This window comes from Priapulus caudatus, unplaced genomic scaffold (assembly GCF_000485595.1).
Source record: "Priapulus caudatus unplaced genomic scaffold, Priapulus_caudatus-5.0.1 Scaffold0, whole genome shotgun sequence".
NCBI classification, from domain to species: Eukaryota; Metazoa; Priapulida; class Priapulimorpha; order Priapulimorphida; family Priapulidae; genus Priapulus; species Priapulus caudatus.
Window position 1 is genome coordinate 596,922 of NW_014577061.1, and position 14,768 is coordinate 611,689.

Sequence of the window (14,768 nt, forward strand, 5' to 3'; positions counted from 1 at the left end):
TAAATCATGTAAATATTTGGGTTAATTGGACCTACCATTTTTATCACTTTATTGAAAGAACCATGAAATGTGCTTTCCACTGACGTGCGAAGAGTAAGTGTCTGATAACCTTTTGACCCTCAAGAGGAGGGTTAAACATGGATTCCTGAACTGCCTCAATGACGTCATAGTGTTGTCATATTCATGGCACATCCATAATCTAGAAACCCAATAAGCCTGGATAGCCGAACGCGTACAGCACAGGCGTCACGGCTCAAAGGTTGTTGGATCGAATTCCATCTGATTTTTTATTATTTACCTGTTTTCTGTATTTTTCTATCTTTATCCATTCAACTATTTTTTTCGTCAACAGTTGGGCACAAATCTTAACCGCTCGACGTACGTCACGATATTCGGGACGTGGGGGGGGGGGATCGTGAAAAGGACTCGGGATGGCAAATTTGGGGGGCAAGGGTCAAAGGTCAAGATGTGTAAACGGAGGGGGAATATTTCCCCCTTAACTTAAGGTATAGGAGGAAATACGGAATTGCGGCACAAATCTTAACGGCTCGACCTATGCTCTTAATATTCGGTGTATAGTGTGATGTGCAGGAAACCCATCACCAGCGCGAAATTGGAGGTCACAGGTGAAAGGGCAATGGGGGAAAGGTCGGATATCAGACATTTTCTGAGGACATGGCCTAATAGACAGAGTGGAAAACTTTTTTGTTTCAGCGCTGACCTACCATTTTTATCACTTTATTGAAAGGACCATGAAATGTGCTTTCCACTGACGTGCGAAGAGTAAGTTTCTGCACAGACGGACGTCGTCAGACTACGTAAGATGAGCTAATTAATAGACTTTATTGAAATTGATCAAGCAAAGGAAAACACTAATATAGTCCCCGAAGGAGGAGAAAGCGGGAAACTCAGTCTTGAAAAAAGATGTAAAAATGAACGGACTAGGAGCATAGGACACACTGTGCGATTTTCTACGCTGGCCGCTTGCGATCGATAAATACGGTGCCGGGTCCGCGCGGTGTGCTCGCGATCCCATACGCCCAGCTGATCGCTCGCATTCAACGCATTCAACCGGTTTTTCATCTCTTGCATACAAATACACCAGCGCGCCCAACAATGAACAATCGCGTTCGAACGCAATTGTTTTTAGCAGCCAATCAAGTGTAGCAACGAAAGCTAGGAAACGATTTAGAAAAATTTATAAAGCAGAAGAAAGCAGAATTTGAGATTTGTAAAGCAGAAGAAAGCAGAATTTGACATTTATAAAGCAGAAAACTTGAGGCACTACACTAATACTCTAGGCAGGCAGTCAGTTTACACAACTGCAAAAGAGTTATCATTAGCAAAATAAAACCCATATTCAAAAATTCATGATCAATTTACGGATTACGAAAGCAAACGACCAGACATTGGTGAAATCGATTAACAAGCACACAACTAGCCCACGTACCTGGAGCAGCTCCACTCGTTGCAGCCCCTCCCATTGGCACACCCCTACCAGCGGCCCGGCCCATCCCTGGACCACCCATCGCCCCTGGTATAGGCACACGGGGCACACCATCCTGAAATAGGTCAGAAACCTTTAAAACAACCTATCGGTACCAAACAATAGAGCAACTCGATGTGCGAAGCATTTCTGTTCATAATCCAGGAACCTTCCTTCTTGATTTTAAAAAGTTGAAAAATGTTTTTGTACTTGAAGTGGAAGTTAAAAAAAAAAGAAATTGCACAATTAACAACTCCTGCTCACAGTAAATTTCTGCTCAAGAATGGTCAATTCTACTTGTCAACTGTTACTCGAATGCAAACACTGCAAGACATACATCGGCTGGAGGTGGTCCTTCTACAGTCATTGACACTATGTTCTCGCCTCGAAGTAGAACTAGTCCGAGAACTCTTTTTTCTTCGCGCTCAGTGCCTTTACTCTTTGGTTTCAGCTTTCGAAACTCTTCGCAATCACCTGCACATAGGTAAATAATATACTCCATGACGTTTCTCTGCCTGCATTTGGTGACCAGCAATTGAACCATGTAAATATGAAACAATATAGCACCACAGATTTATGCTAATGACAGAAATTACCTTTAAGAAAAACCAAAAGATGAAATAATATGAATTTTCTTCACAAGTTTTTGCACACATCTTTTAAAATTGACACATTTTCCATATTTGGGAGTTTTACACGTTAATTAATGATAGACAGTTGATGGTTCCAATTACCAATGTGAACATATATCGCCAAATTAAATAAGTCTATAGACGTAAGATAAAGACATAGATGTTTAATTTATCTCTTTAGTCACTATACATACCAAGGATCAGGTTCATGTGTTTGTCGAAAGCTTTGAATGTGCCTATAAAGATTCTGCTGTCTTGCAATGTGACACGCATCCTGTAGTTCAGGTGCTGTGTCATCTTACTACTCTTTCCTATCACCTGTCAAGGACATAAATTAGATTATTAACTGGGCTTCATGTTCGTTTATTAATGATGTCCCGATGATCGATTGTAATCGAAAGTCAGTCGATTGCAGCAACCGACTAAATGCTCGATTATGAAAATAAATACCCGATTATCAAAAAATAAAATTATTTAAAATAAAATTTGCAAACATTGATGAAATGACTCTTTATTTTATATTCTAACCTACACCAAACATAAGCAAGTATAAAACTTTTACATAGCTTTTAGAATATTGTATTGTAAAAAATACTGTTTTATATATATCCATGATATATTTCAATATCTGGTATTTGTGATCAATGTCATGTTGGGACAAAGCACGCAGTTTGTTTTAAAATTTTAAATTTTTCACAGTGAGAGAATTAAGCTGCCTTGGCGGAGGTCTGCGCTCTCCGAGTGCTCTAGTTACTTTATGATTTCTTCTTACTAAGAGATTTTTCATGCCATACAGAACTCATGGTAAAGTTGATATGGTGATTATTACATAGTCTAGACTCTATACTCTAGAGATGAATATATATATTAACAAATTATATATGTGTTAAATAATATTATGTTATAAGCAATATGCCTAATTTCTTTGTGCTTTATTTTAACAAAGATATCATCTGGGTAGTGACCGAACCCATAATAGCAAGAGCATCATAACATACAGCATGACTCGGTTATAAAACACGAAATTCAACCTTTACATATATACCCCTACTTTACTACATGAAACTCAATATAAATGATATCGCAAGTAGTGTTAGTAGTAACTTTAATTTGTGTATATATTTCTTATTATAGAGATATAGCTTCAGCCGTCAAACATGGCTTTAGCCATTACCATCCTCTTGCGACAAGCATTCCTTGTATATATTTATAAATCAGGTCATAGGCCACACTGGAGCACGCATTTATGTCATTTCATTTCCCATAAGCCAAAAGTTGCTTGTATTTTGGTGACATTTTGAAAGGTAGATTGTGAAGTACACTAAGGCATGCAAATGTTGAAATTTGCGCATTTCGAGTGAGCCATGCTTCTATATATTATGATGCTCCTGATATTAGTGGAGCAGCCGTGCCCACATACCTCCTCTCATCATGCCTGGTGGGGGAGGTCCACGCATCCCTGGAGGGCCTCCCATACGTGGACCTGGTGGTCCACCACGTCCCATCATCCCTGGTGGACCTCCCATGCCCATTGGTCTCATCTGTGGTGGGGCAGCTGAATAGAGATAAAATGTTAATTTGAAAAAAAACATAACTAAGCATACTGTTTAAAGTGATTACGTCACGAATTTCTAGCACCAGCAAGTAGTATATTTGTGTGTTATTTGTACAAAATAAAATGTGTACAAAATAAAATGAAAATACAATTAGTGTTTCTGTTTACTTTTCATGCTTATATACCTTCTTTATATGCCCTAATTTGCCGGTGAAAAACAGAGAGACGCCAGTATCTGAACAGTACTGGGGGAATAGTGTTAGACAACAGAAATTACCAAATCGTCTAGATTTTTGCAAATTTAACCAATGTAAAATCATTTTTATCAGGTGAAAGTTTGAGGATGTATTTAGTAACGTTAGTTCTTACTTTTAATGTAAAAAAATGGGAATTTTTTTTTTACAAATTTCACCATGGAAAATTCGTGACGTAGTCAATTTAACATTTATTTTTTCCATACTATTCCACAACTACCACATTGCTTTGAACGTTATGCTACAACATGCATTAAAAACAGATACTTTCTACTTTCATAAAACTTGTTTTCCCCATTTTTCTAGTGGTGATGCAATACATTAATCAAAATCTTTAATGAATTGGCATCTAACAATAACACTGCATCAGTACTGGTTCTTTCCTCAATCATACGTGTATAACTACTTTTATCAGAAGGGAAGAAATGTGTTTGTATAGTCTTACTGTAAAACATAACTGGGATGGAACTGACAAATATGGAACATTGTTACGTATTTTAAATGTTGCACAGATTCCCTATTAACTACATGGGATAAACTGTCACAACAAAAATCACTCGTTCCAAATCACATATTTGGGTACTGTTCCAACACTAATGAAAACAGATAATAACATGTTGGAGTCAAGAAACATCCCAGTGTTATAGAACTTGCAATACCACACAGGAAATAAACAAATTAAACATGAATAGCACCAGAACTTACAGACTTGTGCCCCCCGAGCCTGAGGAGTCATCATTTGTGGAGAGGGACCACCTACTCCACGTACAGGGCCTTGTAAGCCTGTAGCAAAAATAGCAACAATGCACATTACGCGATATCAATATAAAAACAAGAGCCGCAGAGCGTCTGGGCTCATCTGAGGTCTGTTGCTACGGTTATAAACGTAAGAGTGTCAGTGTCTTTATAATTGATATAAGTATTACCTTACATATAATTATATTACACTTATATAAATATATGAGTGTGGGTGTATGTATGTATGCAATATGTATATAATGATGTACGTATGGGTGTCGAAATGATGGTAAAGTGTACCTTAATCCATTTGCCTGCACAGGCTATACGGAAGCTTGTCTTTTTTTTTGTATCTATTTTTTCTTCATGTTGTATATGCACTGCTTTGTACTGTATCACTCAAAATTACCATTTTAACTGCCCAACACTATTGCACTTTTCACTTCGTTTATATCTATACAATTGTGAGTGTGTGCGAAATATGTTTTGTTTGTAAAGTGGATATAATGGTGTATGAACCGAGTGTCGAAATGATGTGCTAAAAGGGTACTACTTGTACAAAATTTGATGAAGTTTTTTTGTGTGTTTTTAGTTTTTCCTTCATGTTGTTCTGCACTGCTTTGTACTGTATTCACTCAGGAAACATCATTTCTACCTGCTAAACATTTACCGTAATCACTTTACCTGTACAGAATATGCTGAAGTGTTTTTTCTCGTTTCTATTTTTTCTTCGTGGTATATAGCACTGTTTTGTATTGTATCACTCAGAAAGCTTCTATTTTTCTTTTATATATAACTGCTCCAACACTTACCTTAATCACTTTACTTGTACATAATATGCTGAAGTTTTTTTTTGTATATATTTTTTCTTCATGCTGTATATCAATGTTTTGTACTGTATCACTGTATCACTCAGAAATTTTGGGGATCGTGGGTATATTTGCTATAGTTTATAGTATGTACAATGTTATGTTGGACCACAATGGAAATAAGTGTGTTAGCCACGCTTTTTGTGTTTTCATCCTCGATAATTTTCTAGCTGCATTTTGTTTTATTTATGCTGTTATCGATGTAATGTATGCTTTGTTAATTATCGAAATAAATAAATCAATAAAAAATCAAAACATTTAAGTCGTGCGTAGTGACACCTTTGTTAGGCGCAGATATGCAGATACACAGTTGCGTACACATCATTTCAGCAACCATCTGCATTCTGCATTCTGCATACCTCCCAAATCCCATTGGTTGATACAAATCGCGTGCCTGAAACTCATGTTTTATGGTGCATTGCGACCCTAACCCTAACCCTAATTTAAAAAAAAAAAATTAATTGTTGTAAAAATTATATTTGTTCTTCTTAAAATTTTGTAAATAAATCATGTAAATATTTGCGTTAATTAGAAAAAAATAGTTAAATGGATAAAGATAGAAAAATACAGAAAACAGGTAAATAATAAAAAATCTGATGGGATTCAATCCAACGACCTTCGAACCGTGACGGCTGTGCTGTACCCGTTCGGCTATCCAGGCTTATTGGCTTTCTAGATTATGGATGTGCCATGAATATGAGAACACTGTGACATCATTGAGGCAGTTCAGGAATCCATGTTTACCCTCCTCTTGAGGGTCAAAAAGTTATCAGAAACTTACTCTTCGCACAGTCAGTGGAAAGCACATTTCATGGTCCTTTCAATAAAGTGATAAAAATGGTAGGTCAGCGCTGAAACAAAAAAGTTTTCCACTCTGTCTATTAGGCCATGTCCTCAGAAAATGTCTGATACCCGACCTTTCCCCCATTGCCCTTTCACCTGTGACCTCCAATTTCGCGCTGGTGATGGTTTCCTGCACATCACACTATACACCGAATTTAAGAGCATAGGTCGAGCCGTTAAGATTTGTGCCGCAATTCCGTATTTCTCCTATACCTTAAGTTAAGGGGGAAATATTCCCCCTCCGTTTACACATCTGTGACCTTTGACCCTTGCCCCCCAAATTTGCATCCGCGAGTCCTTTCACGATCCCCCCCCCCCACGTCCCGAATATCGTGACGTACGTCGAGCGGTTAAGATTTGTGCCCAACTGTTGACGCACAGACGGACGTCGTCAGACTACGTAAGATGAGCTAATTAATAGACTTTATTGAAATTGATCAAGCAAAGGAAAACACTAATATAGTCCCCGAAGGAGGAGAAAGCGGGAAACTCAGTCTTGAAAAAAGATGTAAAATGAACGGACTAGGACATAGGACACACTGTGCGATTTTCTACGCTGGCCGCTTGCGATCGATAAATACGGTGCCGGGTCCGCGCGGTGTGCTCGCGATCCCAACGCCCAGCTGATCGCCTCGCATTCAACGCATTCAACCGGTTTTTCATCTCTTGCATACAAATAACACCAGCGCGCCCAACAATGACCAATCGCGTTCGAACGCAATTGTTTTTAGCAGCCAATCAAGTGTAGCAACGAAAGCTAGGAAACGATTTAGAAAAATTTATAAAGCAGAGAAAGCAGAATTTGGATTTGTAAAGCAGAAGAAAGCAGAATTTGACATTTATAAGCAGAAAACTTGAGGCACTACACTAATACTCTAGGCAGGCAGTCAGTTTAACACAACTGAAAAGAGTTATCATTAAGCAAAAATAAACCCATATTCAAAAATTCATGATCAATTTACGGATTACGAAGCAAACGACCAAGACATTGGTGAAATCGATTAAAAGCACACGACTAGCCCACGTACCTGGAGCGCAGCTCCACTCGTTGCAGCCCCTCCCATTGGCACACCCCTACCAGCGGCCCGGCCCATCCCTGGACCACCCATCGCCCCTGGTATAGGCACACGGGGCACACCATCCTGAAATAGGTCAGAAACCTTTAAAACAACCTATCGGTACCAAACAATAGAGCAACTCGATGTGGCGAAGCATTTCTGTTCATAATCCAGGAACCTTCCTTCTTGATTTTAAAAAGTTGAAAATGTTTTTGTACTTGAAGTGGAAGTTAAAAAAAAAAGAATTGCACAATTAACAACTCCTTCTCACAGTAAATTTCTGCTCAGAATGGTCAATTCTACTTGTCAACTGTTTACTCGAATGCAAACACTGCAAGACATACATCGGCTGGAGGTGGTCCTTCTTACAGTCATTGACACTATGTTCTCGCCTCGAAGTTAGAACTAGTCGAGAACTCTTTTTTTCTTCGCGCCTCAGTGCCTTACTCTTTGGTTCAGCTTTCGAAACTCTTCGCAATCACCTGCCACATAGGTAAATAATATACTCCATGAGTTTCTCTGCCTGCATTTGGTGACCAGCAATTGAACCATGTAAATATGAAAAATATAGCACCACAGATTATATGCTAATGACAGAAATACCTTTAAGAAAAACCCAAAAGATGAAATAATATGAATTTTCTTCACAAGTTTTTGCACACATCTTTTAAAATTGACACATTTTCCGTATTTGGGAGTTTTACACGTTAATTAATGATAGACAGTTGATGGTTCCAATTACCAATGTGAACATATATCGCCAAATTAAATACGTCTATGTTTAATTTATCTCTTTAGTCACTATACATACCAAGGATCAGGTTCATGTGTTTGTCGAAAGCTTTGAATGTGCCTATAAAGATTCTGCTGTCTTGCAATGGTGACACGCATCCTGTAGTTCCAGGTGCTGTGTCATCTTACTACTCTTTCCTATCACCTGTCAAGGACATAAATTAGATTATTAACTGGGCTTCATGTTCGTTTATTAATGATGTCCCGATGATCGATTGTAATCGAAAGTCAGTCGATTGCAGCAACCGACTAAATGCTCGATTATGAAAATAAATACCCGATTATCAAAAAATAAAATTAATTTAAAATAAAATTTGCAACATTGATGAAATGAATGCATCTCTTTATTTATAATTCTAACCTACACCAAACATAAGCAAGTATAAAACTTTTTACTCATAGCTTTTTAGAATATGTATTGGTAAAAAATACTGTTTTATATATCCATGATATATTTCAATATCTGGTATTTGTGATCAATGTCATGTTGGGACACAGCACGCAGTTTGTTTTAAAATTTAAAATTTTTAAATTTTAAGTGTTAGTTTATTATCAAAAACCCACCACACTCTCACATAATTAATAAAATAGTTTCACGTTTTATTTTGGGGCTGGATCGTAAGTGCCAGAGAACAACCTTTCAGCTTTTCCCACCATTCAAGAAGGAGTTTTGCTGTTCCGCTCATACCACAAGCGGTGGTTACAGGGTTGTGAACACTAGCAATTATTTTTGCTCAGGTAACTCAAAATATTTCAATGAAATGGCGAAGGCCAACCACACACAGCAGTGGGTCGAAGCCACTGTTATGTTGGCCGCAGGCCAAAACCCATCCGAGCGCTTACCAAAAAGGAGAACCGAAGGCCTCTTGTAAGAAGCGTGGCCGGGGGAGTTCGAGACGATTTTTAAACGACTTCATCTCCAAAAGTATCAAATACTGGGCATCTGACAACGCTATGACATGAGTAAGAAACAGTACATAAGTAGGAGAGCAGAATTTTTTAACCGCATTGTATTCAGAACACAAAAATTAGTTGTTTCAAAATCTGTCCATAGAAGTCACAAATCCTTCTGCTAGAATCAGGTATAACTATAAGAAAATTACATATAAATTAACTCAGACCTTTATTGCTACAGAAAACGCGAAGTCTCTTGCGCTGGGCCCGGGCCCCCCCCTCGTAAGGCCGGCTGAAAAAAAAAAATAAAAAAAAATAGTCAGGGGGTTTGAGAAAGCGGCCGCGAGGCACGTGTGTATGGGTCTGGTGCACATCGACGCGGGCGTACGGGCGCGGGCATGGGGGCGGCCGGCGGAGTTCGAACTGGTGGCATGTACGAGGGGGCACGATTTTGTTTCAGCGTGGTACAATCACTATAAAAATGTAGAGGTTGGCATTGCTGGACTATGAAGAGCGACAGCAAAACTCTTTCGGGTAATTGACAAAAAGCTCACTAATCGGTAATGACACAGCCGAGTTGCCGCCAGGGAAAAATATACGTGTGAAATTTCATTAGGAATTTGTCCATCGATTTATCACCGTTCTATAATCCTACGGGTCTCGTAGGGCAATGCCCGCAGGCACACCCGCACACACGCACGCACGCATTGCAGGCTAACGCCACTGCGCAGCAGCACACGCGCAGGCTACGCACGCACGCGCACACGTGCACGGTCGCCAGTGCAACAACCGGCACACACAGACCAACGTACGCTACGCACCGCGCGCAGGCCCAACGCCCCGGCGCGCGCAAGCACCCCGCAGGCACACACCGGGCCAAGCACGTCGCACCAGGCACACAGCGTATATGACGCGCGGGCCGGGCGTGCGCGCGCTTGATTGAATGCAATACAGTAACAGACACACATGCATGCCTTAATGTAAAACACTTGACAGTCACACCGTACCATCAAGAGTACAATAAGTAACTACGCATGGTGTTATTATGTACTCTTGTCCCCATGATATTCTCCGCGCGTGGAACCGGCTGCTCGCTAGCGGCTGAGGCAAGCGAGAGGCGGCAGAGGCGGGACCCGACCTGGACAATGGCGATTTCCAGGCGCGAACATCGCTTCCGCGCAGCCTATTTTTTCCCCTGGCGGTGTTGACGGTTTACGGACTTGCGGGTTACGGACTTGGCGGGTATCTGCTCCCCTTAAAATTTCTCAACGAATCTTTACATCGAATTTGGAATAACCCATAAATTAGAACTATAAATCGGCGGATTTTCCGCCATTTGGCGGACATTCACAACTCCCTTGTTACTACTACGCAATTGATTAATGAATGCGACTTAATTGAACTCACGTCAACGAACTTTTCGATGTCAAATTTGTAAAAATTTTGTTCTTGCCAATTTTTTTTACATTAAAAGTAAGTATACTAACGGGACTTATAACGTATACGTCAATTCTTACCTGATAAGATTGTTTTCTCAACTAGTTAAAAATCAAAAAAACCTGGTAGGGATTGAATATTAAGTTGTTTCCTGCAAATAATTGCTTGCTATGGGCTATGTATGAGTCAACGAGTGTATGTTTCACATAGAACAATTAGTAAAACTATGAAGTATAAGTGCAGCAATTTTACCATAAAAAGTGAAGCAGAATTATCTTATATTTTTTGTGAGCAAGTGGAAATATTTTTTTTTTTTTTTTAGTATTTCCGGTGACGTAATCACTTTAAACAATGGCCGTGATTGTGATGTGATGTCCAAGATGAAGGTGATGTGTGTTTTGAGCCCACCCACGCACTGGAGGGATGTACCTTATTGGCTGTTCTTTCGTTCGCATGTTGGGTCTGTATAGATACGGTTGGTGTTCGACGCACGCGCATACGCTCGCTCACACGCACGCACAAACGACATGAGGGAGAGAGTAGAAAGAGAGGAGTTTATAGAATGTGCGTTATTTTAACGTCTTGGATAATAAAACGACAATTTACTGATTAGTTATAGTGATCTTTTATTAGTGATCGCAGTTCTTGTTGCTCCGATTGAAGCAAATGAAATCTCCTAAAAAAAAAGTAATACACCGATTTGAACAGTTCTGCGCGCTTATGTGTTTCTGCGCCAGTAGTTTCGCATCTCCGCGAGAGCCGGATGTGCGAGTAAACTCGCGCCATGTTGTTTATTTGATGCGTTTGTCGGTTTCAAGGATAAGAGATGATGGTCCCAGTCAGTGATTGGATAGGATGATGTTAGTTTGATAAGATAGGACTGACATCTTTCTCTATCCCTGACCGCGTTTCCTCCTTGCCATATCCGCAGGTCGCTCACGCTTTGTGTCCAAGAACAGTGCACTAGCAGGGAATAGAGCACCGATAATTGATGACTCTGGAGTGGACATGTACACTTGATTACATTTAACCTTATTGGTCAATTCATGCCTCAAAAGCTTTTTTTCTAAGCCAATACATCCGTTGAAAGACCTTTACCAACTACACGCCTCACACGAGTAAAGAAATTTTAACTCGCAATTCTGGGACGGAAACTCCTCCCGACCCTTTGACCTTAGGCTTAGCTGGCATTGCGCTGAGTGTTAAAGTCTGTCAACTTGTTGTATTAACAAACCCTGTTGACCAGTTTTAACACTGCGCATGCGCTCAAGCCTAAGATCACAGTCCGGGAGGATTTTCGTTCCAGAATGCGCGAAGTAAATATGCGCGAACAATAGCGAATATGTAGCTGGCATCATAGCGGCCGCACCAGGCTGCCACAGTGTAGTTTGCATGCGTTTGTGCCTATGAGCTACAGTTTAGGTCAGCTTCCAAGAACGTATTGCTAGGGTTAGGAATACCGTTTCGATAACAAGGCTGCAGCTAAACGACGTAGTTCTGCCTTATACTTCCACAGTATCGCCGATAAGATACACCACACATGGTGATATACAAATGAATCAACGTAGAAACGTCCACCTTCTTTGTAACCATCAGTGCGCTATCGATGCGCTGGTTACTTAAACGGGGTTTACAGGCAACTTTTTGAGACGAAGCAACAAATTTATGAATCTTGCCGCCATGTTTGCTTTTATTGCCGACTGTGACTGACCAAACTCCGCAATGGATCGAACAAGCAATTAAAACGATCTGCGGTGGGTCCATGTAAAACGTCCCTACATCCGAGAAACATGTCATCTACAGTTTTTTTCCAAATGGCCAGACATGTTGCCTGATACATCGTTTCACTTGCTTGGTGTGTAAATTGCCTTGAGAGCGCATCGTACTATTCTGTAGTATCTTTCTCGCTCGAGTCGTATCCGGTTCGCGGTTTTCCTTGTGCCTTTGCTAAACAGTGGCGGTTAAGAGCTGATTTGAAGTTTGATATGCTGTAGTAAGTTAGCAGATTATATCCGTTGATATAAGATATTACATTTAGTTTTAAACAGGACATTCTGTGAGTTAAGTTCATATTTTAATACAAGGCAAGTCAAAGGTGGTAATGGAAAGTTTTATTTGAGCCATATACAGAGTTATTCATCTAGATCTGCAGAGGTGATAGTTTTTTTGTATGGAGGGTGTCAGGCTGATAGACAATTCCGTCGCACGCCAGCCTGGGGCTACATTTCGGGTGAGGTCCACGCGTGCACAGCACAGCCATTTCAACAGAATTTGGAAGTAGTGCCTGCACTTTTAGGAATAAATGGAATAATAATAACATGGTTGGTAAAAGTTGTGGAAAAGTGTCCAAAAAGATATGGTGAGATGTCCTATGTTTGAGTAGATAAGTGTTTAAAAGCCGCGATCATTTTCCGATTTTAGGGATAATTTTTTGGTCACATCAGTTGAACCATTTGCATCGGATTATCATTTCTATAGCAAATGTGCTATAGCCCTGCGTGCAGCGATTCCGCGGCTATAGTACTAGAGCTATGTGAAGGCTGCTAAACGGATGCAGTAATTGGGCTTGAATAAAAAAGACTTTTTAGAGCATGCCATTGACCATGTAATTTAAATGTTATCAAGTGCATGGGTCCCTCAGTCAAATGTATCCATTATCGTAGACGGATCATAATTCTGTCCATATAACCATTTTTTTATATTGTGTGGTGAGGGTTATATTGGGAACATGAACGGGTTCATTGAAATTTTTGTGAGATGACGCATGCAAAATGCTGCGCTGCTAATGCGGCCCTACTGCCGCTGTTATTGCGCGAAAAAAACACCTACCTGTTCGTCTCTTTACTACAATGCTTTACCTTGCCACTGATATGTGTACATTTCAGTCTTCAAATACGTTATTTTACTTCTTAAAAGATTGTTTTTTTTCAGAACACCCGGCTTTGCATTAAGCTTGTAGTAAAATTACGTTGGCCATTGTTACAAACAATCCAGACGCAATCAAACAGCGAGCTATAGGCCTCCTGCACGCCAGCAGATACAAGCGATAAACCAGGGGCTATTGTAAAGACTGCTGTGATTTGGCCTGAACTGTTTGTAAATGGCCAACGTAATTTACTAAAGTTAATGAAGGGCGGGGGTTGTTCTGAATAAACAATCTTTTAAGCCAGTAATATAACGATTGAAGTGAATTTAATACACATATCATGTGGCAGAGGTAAAGCCATGTAGAAGAGAACGCTGTTTTTTTTTCGCGCCAATAGCGGCGTACGGGCCGCATTAGCAGCGCATCCATTTGCATTGCGATCTCACCGAAATTTCAATGGAAACCCCGTTCTGTCCCAATATAACCCTCACCAGAAAATATAAAAAGGTTATATGGGAACAGAAATTATTCGGTCTACGCATTACCGGTGCTCTATTCCTGCTACGCGCATACTGTTCCTTCGACACAAAGGTGAGCGAGCCTGCGTATGCCCCAGGCACGATAACGCATCGAGATAAACACATAGCAGAGTCTTACTCGTCACATCCGGGCTCTCGCGGAGATGCGAAACTACTGGCGCAGAACATAGGCGCAGAACTGTCAATGGGTGTATTGTCGTAGGGTCTAGTCTAGTCAGAATGAAGGCAGAAATTTAGTGATTCACTCAAAAGTGCGGTCACATACACCCTGCGATCTACATTTTCAAAATTTAGAATACACCAACCACAGACCCCCGCCTCTGTGCATACACATCCATTTCACCCTAGCTACGCCCCTGCTTGCTATCATTTAATAATTATAACTGCCCAAGCGCTTGTGAGTACAACTACTGGTAGGTGGTACTGTACTGAGTCAGAGTAAAGCCGTTTCATTCGAAACCGGCGAATTCGTATTTCAGCGTTAATTCTCAGTACACCACAAATATACGTAATAAAAAAACTATCAAACCCACACATACATTAAAACCGTGCTCACTTACCATCTTGGAAATGTTTATTTATATCGATTGCGACAGATTTTTACGGGTGTATGTAATCCTACGAAGATATTCAACTACAAACGAACAAACAACGCACAAAATACGTGCTTATATTGTGCCGCCATCTGGCGTGATGAATGCCCACCAACACCACTGGCACTGAACTTCATAACTGTAAATCTGTTATTATTGTTATTATCAACATAGACAAAATATATTCTTAACGATATTCTTAGTCTATATTA

The 14,768-nt window shown here is 40.1% G+C and overlaps 1 protein-coding gene across 1 annotated transcript; it reads right to left on the bottom strand.

Moving 5' to 3' along the window:
* Positions 1 to 1,450: 1,450 nt before the first annotated feature.
* LOC106807738 (small nuclear ribonucleoprotein-associated protein B-like) lies at positions 1,451 to 14,655 on the bottom strand (the record flags this gene model as incomplete). Its single annotated transcript, XM_014810222.1, is given in 4 exon segments — positions 1,451 to 1,562; positions 1,824 to 1,960; positions 2,313 to 2,436; positions 14,524 to 14,655. Coding segments are annotated over 4 exon segments (376 nt in total), but the record flags the coding sequence as incomplete, so codon positions are not given.
* Between the last annotated feature and the right edge of the window lie 113 nt (positions 14,656 to 14,768).